An 18,329-nucleotide genomic window follows, 5' to 3' on the forward strand; every position below is an offset into this window, starting at 1 on the left:
CTCAAGTAAAGTATTTTCAACACGGGCCTTTTACTTGTAAAAGAGTATTTTTATGTTGTGGAATAGCTACTTTTACTTGAGTAAAATATCTGAGTACTTCTTCTTCCACCACTGATTATTTGATGCAATATCATTCAGAAATAAATGCAGTGTGTTAAAACAGTGCCTGACGAGTTCTGACGAATCTGTTGGCTGGGAAAGAAGGTGACGTATATGTCTTCTCCATTGTTTATCGTCTCCTTGATGCTGGGCTGCTCATAGCACCGTTATTCACAGTGCGTCGCGAACAGAAGCAGCAAGATCACACAGAACCACTGAAACATCAGCACTGTAAGACACTTTATATTACATTGATGTTACATTTTAGGCTACATGAAATGATCACTTCTTTGCACTGATCGTACTGTACAGTTAACTGGGATGGAAACTGATCACAGTATTCATTGATTGATCAGACCCAAACAGGCCCTGATCGATGTGTGAGACTCATTATCTGTTTCTTATAGATCAGTTCATTGTTATGTAGAGTGGATGGATCATAGATTATAACCGTTGTGTTTGTTTTTTTACTGGAAACTCCTGCGTCAATTATTCAGCTGTTTATTTATTTATAGCGTGCTATCACCTATCCCTGAAACATGACTGTCATATCATGACAGTCATGGCGCCACTTGTTCCTGGTTTTCGAAATTTCTACATTTACAGTTCGTACATCTACATAAACGTTCAGATTCCAAATATAAAGTGATGACCCCACGGCCATGGATGTAACAAGTTAAAACGCCCTGGTCTAAGTACCCGTATTTTCCGTATTGTCCAATAAAAAGCATTTTAATCCAATTGGCGGCCATTTCTTTATAGAATTATAATCTATCAGAGTGCAGTACACCTCCCAACCGATAGGGTCGCGTAGTTAAAAGCATACGGAGACCATTCAGAGAAAATGGCCAACGATCGGATTCAAATGCTTTTTTTATTGAATAATACGGAAGATACGGGTACTTAGACCCGGGCGTTTTAACTTGTTACATCCGTGGCCGTGGGGTCAGCACTTTATTATTTGAAATCTGAACGTTTATGTAGATGTACGGGCTGTAAATGTAGACATTTAAAAAAAACAGGAACAAGTAGCGCCATGACGCTTGTGACAGACGAGCGTCATGTGAACTAGCTACCACCATGTTTCGGGTGAAGTGACGCAGCCAGTTTTATGTACTAGTATGTAGCCTATTTATTTATTTTACATTTAATGTACGGAGCAAATGATGTCACTGTATGTTTGAGCTGTTTTCCCGGTATTGTTTTTTTTGTTGTTATTATTATTTATTTTTTTTCACAGGACATCGATGGAAAAAAGCCATAGTGCTTTCTTGGGTTTTAATCCTTTCAGCATCCTTTTGTATGGGACTGGACTTTCTGTGCTTTTGTTTGCAAACTGTTAGTAATCAATAATCAATCAATCAATATCAATCAAAGGTTGAACATGTTCCTATATAGATAGCCTAGTAGAAACAGGTGGTAAAACAAAAGATGTTCCACAACAACTGTTCAGCCCCTTTCAACCATATGGCGGCATCCCTGTTTGGGCCAGTGGTGTAAAGTAACTGCCCTACCCAAAGGAGTAAAGGAGTGTAAAACCCTACTCACTTTCAAAACTGCCCTAAAGAATCACCTTCAATTCCCCCCCTCCCCTCCTCCTAAAACTGTCTACATATTTCTTGTTTTTCATACCAGTAACCTGTAAGCTGATTGTATGACGTTCTGCATAGTAGTGTATATTTGTATGTCTTCTTAAATGTCATCATGATTTGAGTGCATGGGAATCTCATTTTAAATAAGCCAAGTGCTTTTATGAGCAATCCAGTTTAGAGGACCTTGTATTGAATTGAATTGAACTGTACTGTATAAAGTATTCAATCAATCAATCAATCAATTCAATCAGCCAATCAAACTAAGGACATTTACTCGAGTACTGTACTTACATACAATTTTGAGGTACTTTTACTTTACGGGAGTATTTCCAATTTCCAATACTTTTACTTCTACTCCACTACATCTCAGAGGCAAATATTGTACTTTTACTCCACTACAATTATTTGAAAACGTTATACTAGTTACTTTGCAGAATGATTACATTATAAAACCTACATTAACCACTTAAGTTACCTATTTTATACCTAGGCTATTTGAAAATAGCCTATCTTCAAGCTCACAACGAGAGCTTGTAGATCTGCTATTTCCAAACATTTTAGTATGTTTACTTTTTGTACTATAAGTACATTTTGATACAAATACTTTTTACTTTTACTCAAGTAAATTTTGAATTCCGGACTTTTAATTGAAACAGATTACTTTTACATTGCAGTATTGATACTTTCACAGTAAAACATTAGAGTACTTTTTCCACCACTGGCAAATGCTGACAAATCTTCCCTCATGATTGAGAACAATGTGTATTTTCCTGTTTTCCAGAAAGCAGTGGAGTCATGGGGCGTCCCACCGCCTCCCTCCTCCTCCTCCTCCTCTTCGTCAGCGCGTCCTCCCCCCAGGCCCCGGACGAGGCCGCGGTCCAGGGGTTGACCACCGGTCTGGGAGACTTCGCGGCTCGCCTGTATCGCTCCGTGTCCAGCCAGACCGACGACAACGTGCTGCTCTGCCCTCTGGTGGTGTCGTCTGGCATAGCAGCTCTGATGGCCGGTTCTGAGGGCTCCACCAAACAGGAGCTACTGGCGGGGCTCGGACTCACGGGGCTGGACGCACAGAACGTACCAGGTTCGAAGCCCGTCTGAGGCACTTTACTGTAATGTCATGTCCATCCCCCTCTCTCCCGCCTGCCGCTCTTGTCTGTGAATCTTAATAGGCTCTATTCACAGCAGCCATATTATGAAGACATTCACAGGTGTTACCAATGATACTAATGAAGGCTCTGCTCTATTCTGGTCAAACAGGGTGCTAATATTGTGCATGTTGGCTCACTGGAGACACTCTGTTGCACCAGTGGGTCTACAGTTGGGGTCCAGGGACCCTCATGGGCTTCCAAATGGCCCCTTACAGGTGTGTAAGGGGCCATTTGGTTCCATTTGTACACTCTCAGAGTTATGGGGGTCGTGGAAACCACTGTGCTACACTAAATGGAACAGAGCCTTCATTAGTATCATTTGTAACACCTGTGAAGGAAGTGATAATATGGCTGCTGTGCATAGAGCCTATTGAATGCAGCATGAACAATGGAATCAACTGCAGACTCATTCACGATCTTCTGCCGTAATCTGAAGACTCACCTCTTCAGACTCCATCTCGGCCCGTAGCTCTTGGCCTAGCCTTGACGACCTTGCAGGATTATGCAAAGGCTAAAATGTAATTTTGATAGCATGTTATGTAGACAGATGCCAGGTCATTGTTGCCCTGGCATCCATACAGTGTGTATAGTTTCAATGTAGGCTGATTATTACTTATTACTTATTATTAGATTACAATTTTTATACATTATGATGTATTATCTTGTGTCCTTGCTTACTGTCAATCGCTCCGGATTACGAGCGCCTGCTAAATGCCTAAACTGTAAACTGTAGATCTGCTATTTTAGAAAATGTGTGCAAATCTTTGAATACATATTTTTTTGAAGCGAATATTTGTAAATGTCAAATGTCTCAACAAATGTCTTACATTTTTCTGAAAAACTATTGTTGCTATATCAGCGGTGCTCAAACCTTTTCTTGTCTAGGACCCCCCAAAATGACATGCTCTTGGCCGCCGACCCCCATTAAAATATGTTGTTTCAGGGAACCCCCCCCCCCCCCCCCCCAGAACCAAAGATTTGAGTTAAAAACGTTGTTTAAAATAAAAACTGTATTCAAAGATTTGCACAAAATGTTCAAGATTTTTCAAAAATAGCAGATCCACAAGTTCATAGCCGCGCTATGAGCTTGTACATCTGCTATTTTTGAGAAGCCAAAGTATGAAAATAATTGTTCTATAGCTAAAATATAAAACGACGCAGATGCGTTCCCGGATTGAGTGGGTTAATGAGGTCCTAAAATGTTGATGTCCCACAAGAGGCTCTACTCACAGCAGCCATATTATGAAGACATTCACAGGTGTTACCAATGATACTAATGAAGGCTCTGTTCCATTCTGGTCAAACAGAGTCAGGGTGCTGATATTGTGTGCATGTTGGCTCACTGGAAACACTCTTCTACACCAGTGGGTCTAAAGTTGGGGTCCAGGGACCCTCATGGGCTTCCAAATGGCCCCTTATGGGTGTGTAACCACTGTGCTACACTAAATGGAACAGAGCCTTCATTAGTATCATTGGTAACACCTGTGAAGGTAGTGATAATATGGCTGCTGTGCATAGAGCCTAGTGTAGTAATACAAACATGTGTGTCCGTGCAGCACTGTTCCAGAGCCTGAGAGACACGGTGTCGGGAGAAGCGGGGGTGTTCCCGTTCACACAGGGCGTGGCCGTGCTCCCGTCCAGCTCGGTGTCCCCTGCCTACCAGGACCTGGTGCGGAGCCCCTACGGCGGGACCGCCCAGACCCTGACCTACGGCTCTCCTGACGCCCGCAACACCGTCAACAGCTGGGCCCAGGACCTGACGGCGGACAGCGTCAAGGAGATGGTTCAGAGCCTGGACCCCCAGACCAAGCTGCTGCTGGCTACTGTGGCCTCTCTCCAGAGTGAGAACACAGGCTTTGTTATCTTGTCCCTTCTTCGTAATATATTCACTTAAGGGTGAATATAAGTGAATATATTACTTCGAAGGTAAAGAAACTGGGGTTACATATACGTAACCTCTAGTTTTCGGGATTGTGTCTCAGTCCCCAGTGGTGTAAAGTAGCCAAGTACATTTACTCAAGTACTGTACTTAAGTACAATTGTGAGGTATTTTGTTTTACTTTAGTGGAGTATTTCCAATTTTTGGTGCTTTTGCTTCTACTCCACTACATCTCAGAGGCAAATATTGTACTTTTACTCCACTGTAATTATATGAAAGCTTTAGTTACTAATTACTTTGTAGATTTTGATTATTATTACAAAACATATACATTAACCACTTCAGCCCTATATACATTTTAGCCATTTGAAAATAGCCGATCTACAAGCTCACAATGCGACGCATTGTGAGCTTGTAGATTGGCTATTTTCAAAAGATTTTTTATACATTTTGAACTTGTGAAATGGGACATTCTGCACAATGAGTACTTTTACTTTTGGGGCTTGAAGTATAAGATTTTAGTCAACTAAATATACAGTTAATTTAGTCGACTAAACTTTATTTTGACAGGCCGCGCAGGCAGGCAGGCAGGCAGGCAGAGACTCAGACAGACAGACAGACAGACAGGCAGAGAGACAGGCAGACAGAGACGGACAGGCAGACTCTTGACAGCTTGTATTGAATAGAACATTGTTTATGGAGATATTTTAACATTAAACACCACATAAAATCAAACAAACAACATACTTTTACTTCTACTCCACTACATCCAGAGCCAAATATTGAACTTTTACTCCACTACAATCATTTGAAAACTTTAGTTAGTTACTTTGTAGATTTTGATTATTACAAAACATACATTAACCACTTTAGTCCTATATATACATTTCGGCCATTGGAAAATAGCCAATCTGCAACCCATTGTGAGCTTGTAGATTTGCTATTTTCAAAAGATTTGTATACGTTTGAAAACTTGTGAAACGGGACTTATCATAATCCTGAATACTTTCTATTTTTGGTACTTGAAGTACATTTTGATACCAATACTTTTATACTTACCCAAGTCCATTTTGAATCCTGGACATTTACTTAACGGAGTATTTCTACATTGCAGTATTGATACTTTTACTTGAGTAAAAAATGTGAGTACTTTTCCCACCACTGTCCAGTTTGAGGATTAGTCACCACTAGTCACCACAAGATGGCAGTGTACGGTTAGAAAGATGAATGTCTTCAGCTGGCGCTGCAGTTGTCGTCTCTGCTTAATGCATTGACACTCCAAAAACACTAGAATCTGGTGTTCATTTGAAAACCATTTTCTTCTTCTCCTCATTTGCAGGTAGTCTTCCATTCAACTCGTCACTCACGCAGGACGACAGGTTCTTCGTGGACAAATATAACATCAAACAGGTAGCGCTGAAAACATCCATTATTTTCTCAGCGATAGGCTCTATTCACAGCAGCCATATTATCACTTCCTTCACAGGTGTTACCAATGATACTAATGAAGGCTCTGTTCCATTTAGTGTAGCACAATAGTTGCCACGACCCCCATAACTCTGAGAGTGTACAAATGGAACCAAAAATGGACCCTTACGGGTCCATTTGGTTCCATTTGTACACTCTCAGAGTTACACACCTGTAAGGGGCCATTTGGACGCCCATGAGGGTCCCTGGACCCCAACTTTAGACCCACTGGTGTAGCAGAGTGTTTCCAGTGAGCCAACATGCACAATATCAGCACCCTGACTCTGTTTGACCAGAATGGAACAGAGCCTTCATTAGTATCATTGGTAACACCTGTGAATGTCTTATGGCTGCTGTGAATAGAGCCTATTAATAAAATCATTTGAGAAGCAGTCTTTGAAAACATTTGTTTTAAATCAATTAACCCATTAACACCTGGAACTGTGTCATTTTTAGATTTGAGCTAAAAAGCATTATTTTACACTTTGGGCTATTAAAAAATAGCAGATATACAAGCTCATAGCGCGGCACCGAGTGCCGCGCTATGAGCTTGTAGATCTGCTATTTTTGAAAAATCGTGAAAATGTGGGCAAATCTTTGAATATATATATTTTTAAAGCGAACATTTTTAACTCAAATCTTTGCTTCTGGGGGTCCCTGGAACAACATATTTTGATGGGGTCCGTGGCCAAATACATATAATTTTAGGGGTCCTTGACATGAAAAAGATTGAGAACCACTGATATAGAAACATACGTTTTGTATGTAGAATCGGCTTCAGGTCTCAATGGGTTAATTCAATGGCCCGCTGCGCCCGCACACACACACAGGTGCCCATGATGTTCCGCTCAGACAAGTTCCACCTGGCCTACGACCGCCTGCTCAAGCTGGGCGTCCTGAAGCTGCCCATGGCGGACGGAGCGGCCATGCTGGTCCTGCTGCCCGACGAGAACGTAGACCTGAGCTCTGTGGAGGAACAGATCACCTATGAGCAGGTCCAAGGATGGCTCAGACAGCTGAAGAAGACGTGAGACTCTCACTCTCACACGACACACACACACACACACACACACACACACACACACACACACACACACACACACACACACACACACACACACACACACACACACACACCAGTGGTAGAAAGTTAATTAGTACAATTACTTAAGTTTGTGCTTTACTTGAGCATTTACAATTTACAATACTTTTACTTGTACTCCACTACATCTCGAAGGCAAATATTGTACTCTTACTCCACAACAATTATTTGAAAACTCTAGTTACTAGTTACTAGTTACTTTTCAGATATAAATTATGATATTATGAAACATACATCAACCACATCCACTAGCCCTATTTTATACCTAGGCTATTTGAAAATAGCCGATCTACAAGCTCACAACACGTCGCAACGCAACACGTTGTGAGCTTGTAGATCTGCTATTTCAAACATTTTAGTACTTTTACTTTTGGTACTTAAAGTAAATTTTGATGCCAATTCTTTTGTACTTTTACTCAAGTAAATTTTGAATTCTGGACTTGTAATTGTAATTTCCAGAGTATTTCTATATTGCAGTATTGATACTTTTACTTAAGTAAAGAATTTGAGTACTTTTTCCACCACTGCGGCGTACACACGGGCGTGCACACACTCACGCACATACACATGCATGCACACGCATGAATGGACAAACACACGGCCATATGCATACAGTGTATCTATGTATGTATATATGTACAGTATATATCTTCAAAACTGTTACTTTTCAGGAAATGTAAAAAAGAACCTGAGTTCCAATGGACCCAATGTAGTTATTATTTAGTCTCAAGCTCTTAACACATTGAGTGCCAGTCGCGTAGATCTAACCGAACCTATTTAAAGCCGCCACGTGCCAGTCGCGTAGATCTACGCCAACTGGTGCTTTTTCCTTTTTTTCGAAAAAAAGTTCACATTGCACTTTTTTCAATTTTCGAAACGGCACATTTCATTGTAACACCACCGGAAACGGAATTATTCGGGATCCGGTTTTGCCGATCCTGTCGGCCTCCATTCTAAAGCGGACACAAAAACGCCATTTTCTCTTTGTAGTTTTTCTCCTCGCTGATCACTGTTTAACATAAACCGTTCTAACTACAACATGGAGGCACCGTTTGACACATGGTTTTCACTGGTAGAAGCAGGGAGAGATCTCCGCGATGTTTACAAACAGTGCAGAGCTCAATCTTAAGGATCTTAACCAGGTCTATGGCGACGTGAAAAAAACAAAAAAACAACAATAAAACGTTGGCACTGGTGAGTACATTATGAGATTAACCTCTGGCATCGAATGTGTTAATACGTTTCAGCACACATACACACACACACACACACACACACACACACACACACACACACACACACACACACACACACACACACACACTTAGATACACTTAGATACACACTTGACAAGCTGCAATTACTTGCAATTGATACAATTCATATGAATTAGCTTTACAAACAATATTTATACAATAAATACGTAGTGTTTTTATGTAGCAGTAAACTGAGAGGTCTGTTCTCTCGTTCCATAGAAGCCAGCATGTCTTCTATGTAAGCATGTTGTGCACCGAAAATAGCCGATCTACAAGCTCCCAACATACCACGCTGCGGCACGTTGTAGCTTGTAGATCTGCTATTTTCAGTTATTAGTTATTCTAAGATGAAAGAGTATTTGAAGTAAACATGAATGGTCTCAGAAATGTCATAAAAGCAAAGGTTAAAGCCTAAATCTGTGATTTCTTCAACTGTTTGGCTGTATGTAGAAACGCAGCAACAGTTTTATTTTGCTTTATTCCATATATACGTACTGGGTGTGTGGAGTATATTGTTGCTGTCGGTCAGAAACCTTATCTCCATATGCCCTACTACATCATACTGCAGTGTCACATAAAAGTAAAAGCTCCTAAAAACAATAAGTGACGCTTTGTGAGCTTGTAGATCTGCTATTGTTAATATTTTTGAAGAAATGTATAGCGATATTAAGTGTGTGTGTGTGTGTGTGTGTGTGTGTGTGTGTGTGTGTGTGTGTGTGTGTGTGTGTGTGTGTGTGTGTGTGTGTGTGTGTGTGTGCGCATGTGACAGTAAACTGGAAGTGCAGTTCCCCCGCTTCCAGTTGGAACAGTCCTATGATCTTGGGAGGATTCTGCAGAAGCTGGGAATCTCTGAGGTCTTCCAGGACTCTGCTGACCTGTCTGGTATAGGAGGAGACGCAACACTCAAACTCACACAGGTTAGTGTACCACACACACACACACAGGCACACACACACACACACACACACACACACACACACACACACACACACACACACACACACACACACACACACACACACACACACAAACACGTAGTGCGTAGCCTACTTGCCAAACATAATGATAGAAGTGATGAATGAGGTCCCATCCCGTCTGTCATCCAGTCCCCCAGGTTGGAACAAACGATAGCCCATTATCACAATTATTATTAGAACTCCACAGGCCACAAGAAATGTCTGACATTTCTTCTGACTGTGTACAGTAAAGCCCCCCCGCCCCAAACTATTGTTCCACCATATGACCCGTGTGTGTTATTTAGGCCAGTGGTTTTCAAACTTTTTACTGTCATAGGTAGGACCCCCAAATTATTATGTATTAGGCCGTGGACCCCCATCAAAAAATATTGTATGCCAGGGACCCCCATAAGAGATTTGTGTTATTAAGATGTTTAAAAAATATACATCCTTTTTTTTCTTTATTTTTTTAAATGCCGATCTACAAGCTCACAATGCGTTGCATGGCGACGCATTGTGAGCTTGTACATCGGCTATTTTTAAATAGCCAACGTATAGTGGTTCTTTAGTTTACATTTTTTTCTTTAATTTGCAGACTGCACGCTGCAGCATCGGTGGAGAGAAGCCGTACAGTAGTCAAACAGCATCAAACTCTTAACGTTCATACTCAGAACAGTCAGAGAGGGTTTCTTGTACATCTTAAATTAGATTAGAGTAGTGATACTGCGGAGGATATATTTTCAACACGAATGTGCACATTGCCTCGTTATTTAACATCAAAGTAACAACAAGCACTCGTTACTCGAGTGAAACCAACGGCCGCTTTGAACAAGCAAGCTGCCTGTGTATTTAACCACAGAGAATGAGCACAAATTAACTCTCAGCTGGTAATGTTTCTGTCTTTGACGTCCTGTTGTCCTGCAATGTGTTCTGTAGTGTAGGAAGCAAGCTGTGCCCCTCCCTCTCCTAAACTCACTGCTGATGTTATAGAATGTTAGATAGTGATAAACTAAACAATGATTGTATTTATGGTAAGATTAGTTTGTACACACACACGCACGCACGCACGCACGCACGCACGCACGCACGCACGCACACACACACACACACACACACACACACACACACACACACACACACACACACACACACACACACACAGTGGTGGCTCCAGGGAGTTGTGATTAGGAGAGCTAAGGGGGGCTTTATTGTTTAGAGCAGAGGCTAATGAATTTAGGCAACAGACAATATGAATAACACTAATAACAAACGAGATTCAATGATCTTAGTTTCATAGGCCACATAACATATGGTATTGTGTTATACAACAATTCAAATCATTCTGTATTGAGCAGATAGCATACAAAAATGATGTCATAGTTAAGTTTGTTACTTATATGATATTTTTCATCACAGTAGGGTTAGTAGGGAGGGGGGTTTACCATCAACTTTCACCAGCAAAACAAAACTGTAAAATAAAAAAAATCAGCAATGAGCTCAATATAAATATAATATATAATATATAATATATTGGTATCGGATCGGTATCGGACGATATGACCCAGCAAATAATCGGTAATCGGATATTGGTCATAATTTCATAATTGTGCATCTCTACTTGCTACTACTACAGAGATGTTGAACGGTCCGCGCCCTGTGTATCTGAAGCATATTTTTAAGAAAGGATGCACAATTACTGCGTCCACGGGACGCATACTACTTTATCCTGCTACGTTATGAACAAATTCAGCACTTATAATGCAGGGCATTCCCGTGCAGCATTTACAAGCGACATCAATAATGTATTCAATTATGTATTCTGAGTTTCTGACTTTAGAAGGAGTAGTGCATAGAATGTACAGTAGGAGATATGTATGTACTGTAGGCACAGAGATGCATAGACCTCATACCTAAAACTGTAGGCTATAGCGCACCGAAGTCCTGACGTCACTGCCAGTAGAGGGCGTGTGTGTGCGTAGTTTGTATAGTCATGTGCCACTGTGTGTTTTCCTATCAGGTGATCCAGCGGGCAGCCATTAATATCGGTGAAAGCAGTTCAGCAGAAGGGGGCGCTACTAACGTCTTTAGCAGCCTTCCTCCTCGTCTGACCGTCAACAGACCCTTCCTCTTCCTCATTTATCATCAGCAAACATCTAGCATCCTCTACATGGGCCGCGTGGTCGACCCAACCAGGAAGTAAACACCAGAGTGGAAATACAACCAAGGAAGTAAACACAACCAGGAAGTAATTAAGTTAACGCTAACTTGTCTTTATTGACGCCCTTTATTGACGCCTGTGACTTGTGTGACACAAAAAAAATTCTTTTTTTTTTTTTTTTTGTGATTGCACATTCCATTCCTTCTTTGAATAACCCTACAGTGTTTATATTTCTTTATTTGTTGAGGTGGATTGTGGTGAAATGGTAGCTTTGCAGGCCTTTTCTTATCAGTGTCTGTGCGTACGCAATGAAAATGACACAACATCTGCCCTGGAGTTGTTATAAAAAACAATTAGTAACGATCTAGTCATTAAAACCTGTAATGATGCTCCATGCCTTTTCTGAGCGAATGAAAATGACTAACTATTACTACTGTAAATGTAAGCCAATGCACCCTGAAACCTGACCAAGACATTGTAGAGATTTAGATTTAGTAGACTCGTGGTAGACAGTGGTTCTCAAAGTGGGGTCCAGGGACCCTCAGGTTTCCTTGTGGGGGGTTCCAAATGGACCCTTACAGGTCTGTAACTCTGAGAGTGTACACATGTACATTTGTACACTCTCAGAGTAATGAAAGGTCCTTGAAATGTAAAAGTTTGACAACCACTGTACTAGAGTTGGGTATTTCCAAGTATAGGAACCAAATTAACATTTGTGGGAATCGGGTACCCATAATAATTCCAGGATGTTCCTATGAATAAAGCGTACAACACACTTTCACTGCTACTGCTTTACTTTGTGTTGTCATGTCAAACGTATGAGAGGTTACTATTCGTTACATTTCTTAAAGTTGACAAAATATTAATACTAATACTAAAATACTTGTACTAATTTGTTTGGTTAAGTTGCGATACCATTCCTATACTAGGCTATAACCACTCACCCAGTGCAAACCCTGTGTGCAATGCCGGAGGCTTGAACATCATCCCAGAATATGTAAATAATCCTATAACTATACTCAGCTGTGTGTCATAAATATAATGTGCTTCTTTATTAAGACACTGCCTGGACCACACACACACACACACACACACACACACACACACACACACACACACACACACACACACACACACACACACACACACACACACACACACACACACACACACACACACTGTCATAGACCAAACAAACAACAAAGCATGTTTATGTTTATGTTGTAATCACATGCAGTCAATAAACACTAAGATAACATGTTGGTGTCAGAGTGGAGTTAATGCAGAAACTAAAGGCTTTTCCATGTTCCCCTATTTTTTTTCAAATGTTCCCTTATTTTTGCAGAATGTTTGACTATTTTCGATGAATGTTCCCCTATGTATGTTTTGCTTAATGTTTGACTATTTTTGCTGAATGTTCCCTTAGTATTGCCAAGTGTTCCCCTACTTTTGCCAAATGTTTGACTATTCTTGCTGAATGCTGGTCTATTATGACATGCCCAGAACAGGGAGTGTTTGATCAGTAACAGAGGTTTCCCCCGTTTCTGCAGCTCTTAAGGAAACAGAAAATACATTTTCAGGTCAGGATACCAACTCCATCCAATCAGGAGAGAGAAGTCATACAGCATACAGGATCAAATAAATGCATTGGAAGTGATGATACACAGATATGAGCAGACAGCAGACACAATTGGAACTTACCTGGGAGGCAATTCATAAGAATCGTGCACTTGGTGACTACTTGATTTTTGGTATGGGCATAAGGTTTTCAAAAACCATCGCAAAGCAAGTTGGGATCGCCCCCTAGTGGTCTGTTTGCAATGAATCCAATATTAGATAGGTATGGTTGAAACCCCAGATAAATGATGCAAGAGATTTTGGATTGTGTTACTATTGGGTATATAACATAATAACATACAATAACTTAAGCTCCCGCCAGCCATCGTGGACGCCAACTTGAAAATTATGCGTTTCTAGAAGTTTGATTTTCCTAATTTTTTTTGTATGTTATTTAGCATACCCAATAGTAAAATAATCCATTGAAAAATCTCTTCCATCAATTGTTTGGGGTTTCAACCATACCTACCTAATATTGGATTCATTGCAAACAAACCACTAGGGGGCGATCCCAACTTGCTTGCGATGGTTTTTGAAAACCTTATGCCCATACCTGACACCATGCCAAAAATTCCCTCCCAGCTAACTGGAAAACTATACAATTTAAGCTGATGATGGGTTCTCTCTCCTGATTGGATGAAATTGGCTACCCACCTGAAAATGTATTTTCTGTTTCTTAAAGAGCTGGAGAGACAGGGAGACCCTTGTTGGTGAACAAACACTCTATAATTCGCTGAATTCTAAACCCAAAATCTCGGCCACTTGCTCACTCACAGTCACACTCGGTCACGCCAGCATGGCAGTGTTACGGTGAAATTGGTGACCTGCCAAAATATGTGACAATCGTGTAGACATCAGCGTCAGTGTCCGAAAGTAAATCATTGCGGTTTGTTTATTAGCTGAGTTCAACCTAGCGGCATTTAGGCCACGTATTTAAAGACCTCCACGTAAGTTATGTGAAGACCACAAGATGGTCACATATTTCGGCAGGTCACCAATTTCACCGTAACACTGCCATGCTGGAGTGACCGAGTGTGAGTGAGCGAGTGGCCGAGATTTTGGGTATTGGAATTTGGCTATTAGGTGTGTGTGTGTGTGTGTGTGTGTGTGTGTGTGTGTGTGTGTGTGTGTGTGTGTGTGTGTGTGTGTGTGTGTGTGTGTGTGTGTGTGTGTGAGAGAGTGAGAGACGACCCCAGCTTACCTCTGAGGATCAGGTCTCATCAGAGTGACATCAGAGTTGACAACAGGTGTCAGTATGTCAGACAGTGTCGGTAATCTGACAACTGAAGCATCATCCATCATAGCAGTGGTCCTCAACCGTAGACCCCCAGGTTTAATATGCATTAGGCCGCAAGTGGTTCTCAAAGTGGGGTCCAGGGACCCCCAGGGGTCCTTGAGGGGCTTTCAGGGGGTCCCCAGAAAATTGAGCTAATATAGCAATGGGCTATTTGAAAACAGCAGATCTACAAGCTTGCAAGTGCGTCCGACGTGTTGTGAGCTTGTAGATCTGCTATTTAATCAAAAAAAGAATCATGACAATCTGAAAACTGTACAATGTATTTTGAGGTACAAAATACTTTCTAATGGGAGTCCACGTATTCACTTGGGGGTCCTTTACATGAAAAGGTTTTGAGAACCACTGCATTAGACCACGGACCCCCATTTGATATATATGTTTAGGTTGAGAAGCAGTGCATTGGGGGGCACTGGGGCAGACCTTGTCCTCGCCATCTGTGTGAACTGCTGGCTGGCAGAGGCCAGCGTGCATGTGAGTGGAACAGTGCACGTGAAGAGGTGATCACAACACACACACACACACACACACACACACACAACACAGTGGAGAAAGCAGTGTTGGTAGAAGTACTCTGATTTTTACTTGAGTAAATGTAGTAATATGTTGCCTCTTATCTCTATAATCTAACTTTTTGTGTTTTTTCGTAAATTCCTACTTGACCATACTACAGCGTCACACAGAAGCCTCAAAAGTAGCAGATCTGCAAGCTTTTGAGCTTGCAGATCTGCTACTTTTGCCATTTTTGAATTTGAATCCTGAAAAGTAACAGTTTTGGACATAATGAGGTTTCCACCCGACAGAGACGAAATACCACGATGTAGAAATATTCAAATAAAAGGCCTTTATTCGAGCAACAATTTGCTTGAGTAAAAGTACAAAGGTATTGGCATGAAAATATAGTTACGATACCAAAGTAAAAGTATGTATTTTTTTCTTTTCTTTTTTCCAGTATTTGTTTTGTTGTTGAAAATAGCCAATCTACAAGTTCACAACGCATCACATTGCGAGCTTGAGCATTTGTTATTTTCAAAGTTTAAAGCAGGGCTTGAACTGTTAATGTATTGTAATAACAATCGAAATCTACAAAGTAACTTGTAACTACAGTTTTCAAATTGTACAATATTTTGCCTCTGAGATGTAATGCAGTGGAAGTATAAAGTAATGAAACGGGACATACTCAAGTTAAGTGAAAGTACCTCAAAATTGGACTTAAGTGCAGAATTTGAGTAATTGTACTTAGTTACTTTCCACCACCACGAGTGCAGCACACGTGAAGTGGTGATCACAGTGAGCAGATTGAAGTGTTGCTCTGTGTGTGTGTGTGTGTGTGTGTGTGTGTGTGTGTGTGTGTGTGTGTGTGTGTGTGTGTGTGTGTGTGTGTGTGTGTGTGTGTGTGTGTGTGTGTGTGTGTGTCTGTGTGGTGATCACAGCAGATTCCAGCAGTAACGTATCTCCCCTGTTATGGGAAGCTCATCATATCACAGTCATCAGAATGTATACAGCAGCTCTGTGTGGATGGAGAGCAGACTGCTACACTGCTGCATCTACCCTGCACACTGAAGGTAGGTCCATCACACTGTGCTCTAAAACCCACTGAGACCCGGAACGCATCTCTGTCATTTTAACCCATTAAGACCTGAGGCGATTCTTAAAAATGTTTTCTAAATCCTAACAGTTTTTTGAAACATTTCTAAAACATTTTTTTTCGAGATTTTTCAAAAATAGCAGATCTACAAGCTCGTAGCGTGGCACTCGGTGCCGCGCTATGAGCTTGTATATCTGCTATTTTTGAATAGCCAAAGAAAACTAAAGTGACACAGATGCGTTCCAGGTCTTAATTGCTTTGGGCTATTAAAAAATAGCAGATAAACAAGCTCATCGCGCGGCACAGAGTTGTCGTTGTAGTGGACGCTGCTGTCCACTTCAGTTAGAGCGGTTTATTTTTTTTGAATGGCATGTTTGCAATTATCGTGCTTGCTGCTTGGTGTGACTGTGAATGGCCCTTTAGCTTGTGTTCCAGTTCCAAACGTGTCTCATTGTTTCCTCACTTCCAATTTCACTTGTTTATCCTGTGTCCTGTGTAGTCCTCTCTCCTCATTGGACGAAATTAAATCCTGACCTGAAAATGTAGTAGTAAATGTAACTAAAGAGCTGGAGCAACAGGGAGAGACTGTTACTGAATAAACATAGCAATGTTTTCTATCAGAATATACATGTAGAGCTATAACACTTTTTTTTTTTTCAAAACAGCCCCTTTGAGAGCTTTATGCTATGTCGCTATATGTTTTAACATCAACACAATGTTAAAACACATCCAGCCTGAGTGTTATAAATATACAAATTATGAACTTGAAATGTGAACTGCGATGTTGAAAAGCATAAGGGCCGTCCACAGCAAACACTAGAACTATATTAATATATTGTTTTAAAAATCATTTAACCCAAGTGGTGGTGAACGACACCGTTATATTTATGAACGAGATAAAGTGCTTGGTGTGGAAGGTCCTTAGGAGTGAAAGACTCTGTATTTTGTACATTACAAATCCATAACCTCCACTGGACCATGCATTTTGAAAACATTGCATCCATTTGGACTGTTAAGTATTATTTAACAATTACACAAAATAATATTACACATCACAGCTTTTCACACAATAGAGCTTTCTTTAGCTGAAGGCATTTTACAATATTGTCTGTGTAATAATGGGTCATTGCAGACTATTTTGTGCTTGCTAGATTTCCCACTATTTAGCGTTTTCTTCAAAACACACTTTTTGCTACAACTCCTACAACCTTTGTCCAAAACCACACACATCGGTACACAGTATCTCTGAAGTCATGTGATAAATATGTATAAGCCAGATCAAGGTTATACTATTCCAATTGTCTATAACTGCCTTCCAAAATGTGCGGAACCTGGGTTAGATAACATGGCTTGGCAGAGACCTGCCCTCCGAGGAAGACACTTTCCTAGTCTGTTTTGTTTCCTCTGAAAGACTATTGGCATTGAGATGGGAATGGTTTAGTGTCTGATATTAAGTACCTCATCATGGCCTTGTGGTTGGGGTTGACACACCTGCACTCGGTCGGATAAGCTCATGCAACTCTGAATGTCAGGTGATCAACTAATGTATATTTATTTATCATACACCCAACGCTTTTTTTCCCCCAGGTGAGGGGAGTGATTAAAGGACCAAGAGTGTGATAAGCTATGTTCTGATTGGTCTGCTTCTGTAGTCATACATCTTTTTAATTTCGTCATTTTAGGGTCAAAGCCACTTGGCCTTTGATGTTGTAATTTGTTTGAGGGCACAAAGGCCAAATGCCAGGGCAGGAAGGCCATAAAAAAGTCCAAAACTGATGTTCAAGTTTACGGAAATAATGAATTTAACTTGAAGGTTAAGGACGCTTTTATTTTAATATAGTATAAGAATAGTATAACTATTGTAGTGAAATATAACCCATTTATTTCACAAAATAAATGGGTTATAAAAAAAATGTGTTGGCAAATTACCAATACTAGACCATACCCGTCGGCGCAGCGCATCCGTGGGGGGATATGCGCACATGATCTGGCAACCCGGGAGGCAGTTCGTCCCATAGCTGGGCAGGCCCGTAACCATGGCGACAGTGTTTGACAGAAAAACGCTAATAAGAAGCTGAGATTTGATGAAATTGAAAAACGGGCTTCACAGTTGCGTCCAGATGGTAATGGTCAATGGCTGTGTGCAAAATCAGAGCAATTGGTCCAGCCAGTG

The 18,329-nt window shown here is 40.9% G+C and overlaps 1 protein-coding gene across 1 annotated transcript; it reads left to right on the forward strand.

The window, feature by feature from the left end:
• The first annotated feature begins 233 nt into the window (after positions 1–233).
• Positions 234–12,433, forward strand: LOC311063873 (protein Z-dependent protease inhibitor-like). The gene is made up of 7 exons (XM_084083490.1): positions 234–330; positions 2,473–2,772; positions 4,396–4,680; positions 6,058–6,128; positions 7,016–7,212; positions 9,313–9,460; positions 11,517–12,433. The coding sequence occupies exons 2-7, from the start codon at positions 2,487–2,489 to the stop codon at positions 11,697–11,699; spliced, it is 1,170 nt and encodes a 389-aa protein (XP_083939616.1). The 5' UTR covers positions 234–330; positions 2,473–2,486; the 3' UTR covers positions 11,700–12,433.
• The last annotated feature ends 5,896 nt before the right edge of the window (positions 12,434–18,329 follow it).

This window comes from Gymnoscopelus microlampas (genome assembly GCF_963454915.1).
Source record: "Gymnoscopelus microlampas genome assembly, chromosome: 16".
Classification (NCBI taxonomy): domain Eukaryota; kingdom Metazoa; phylum Chordata; class Actinopteri; order Myctophiformes; family Myctophidae; genus Gymnoscopelus; species Gymnoscopelus microlampas.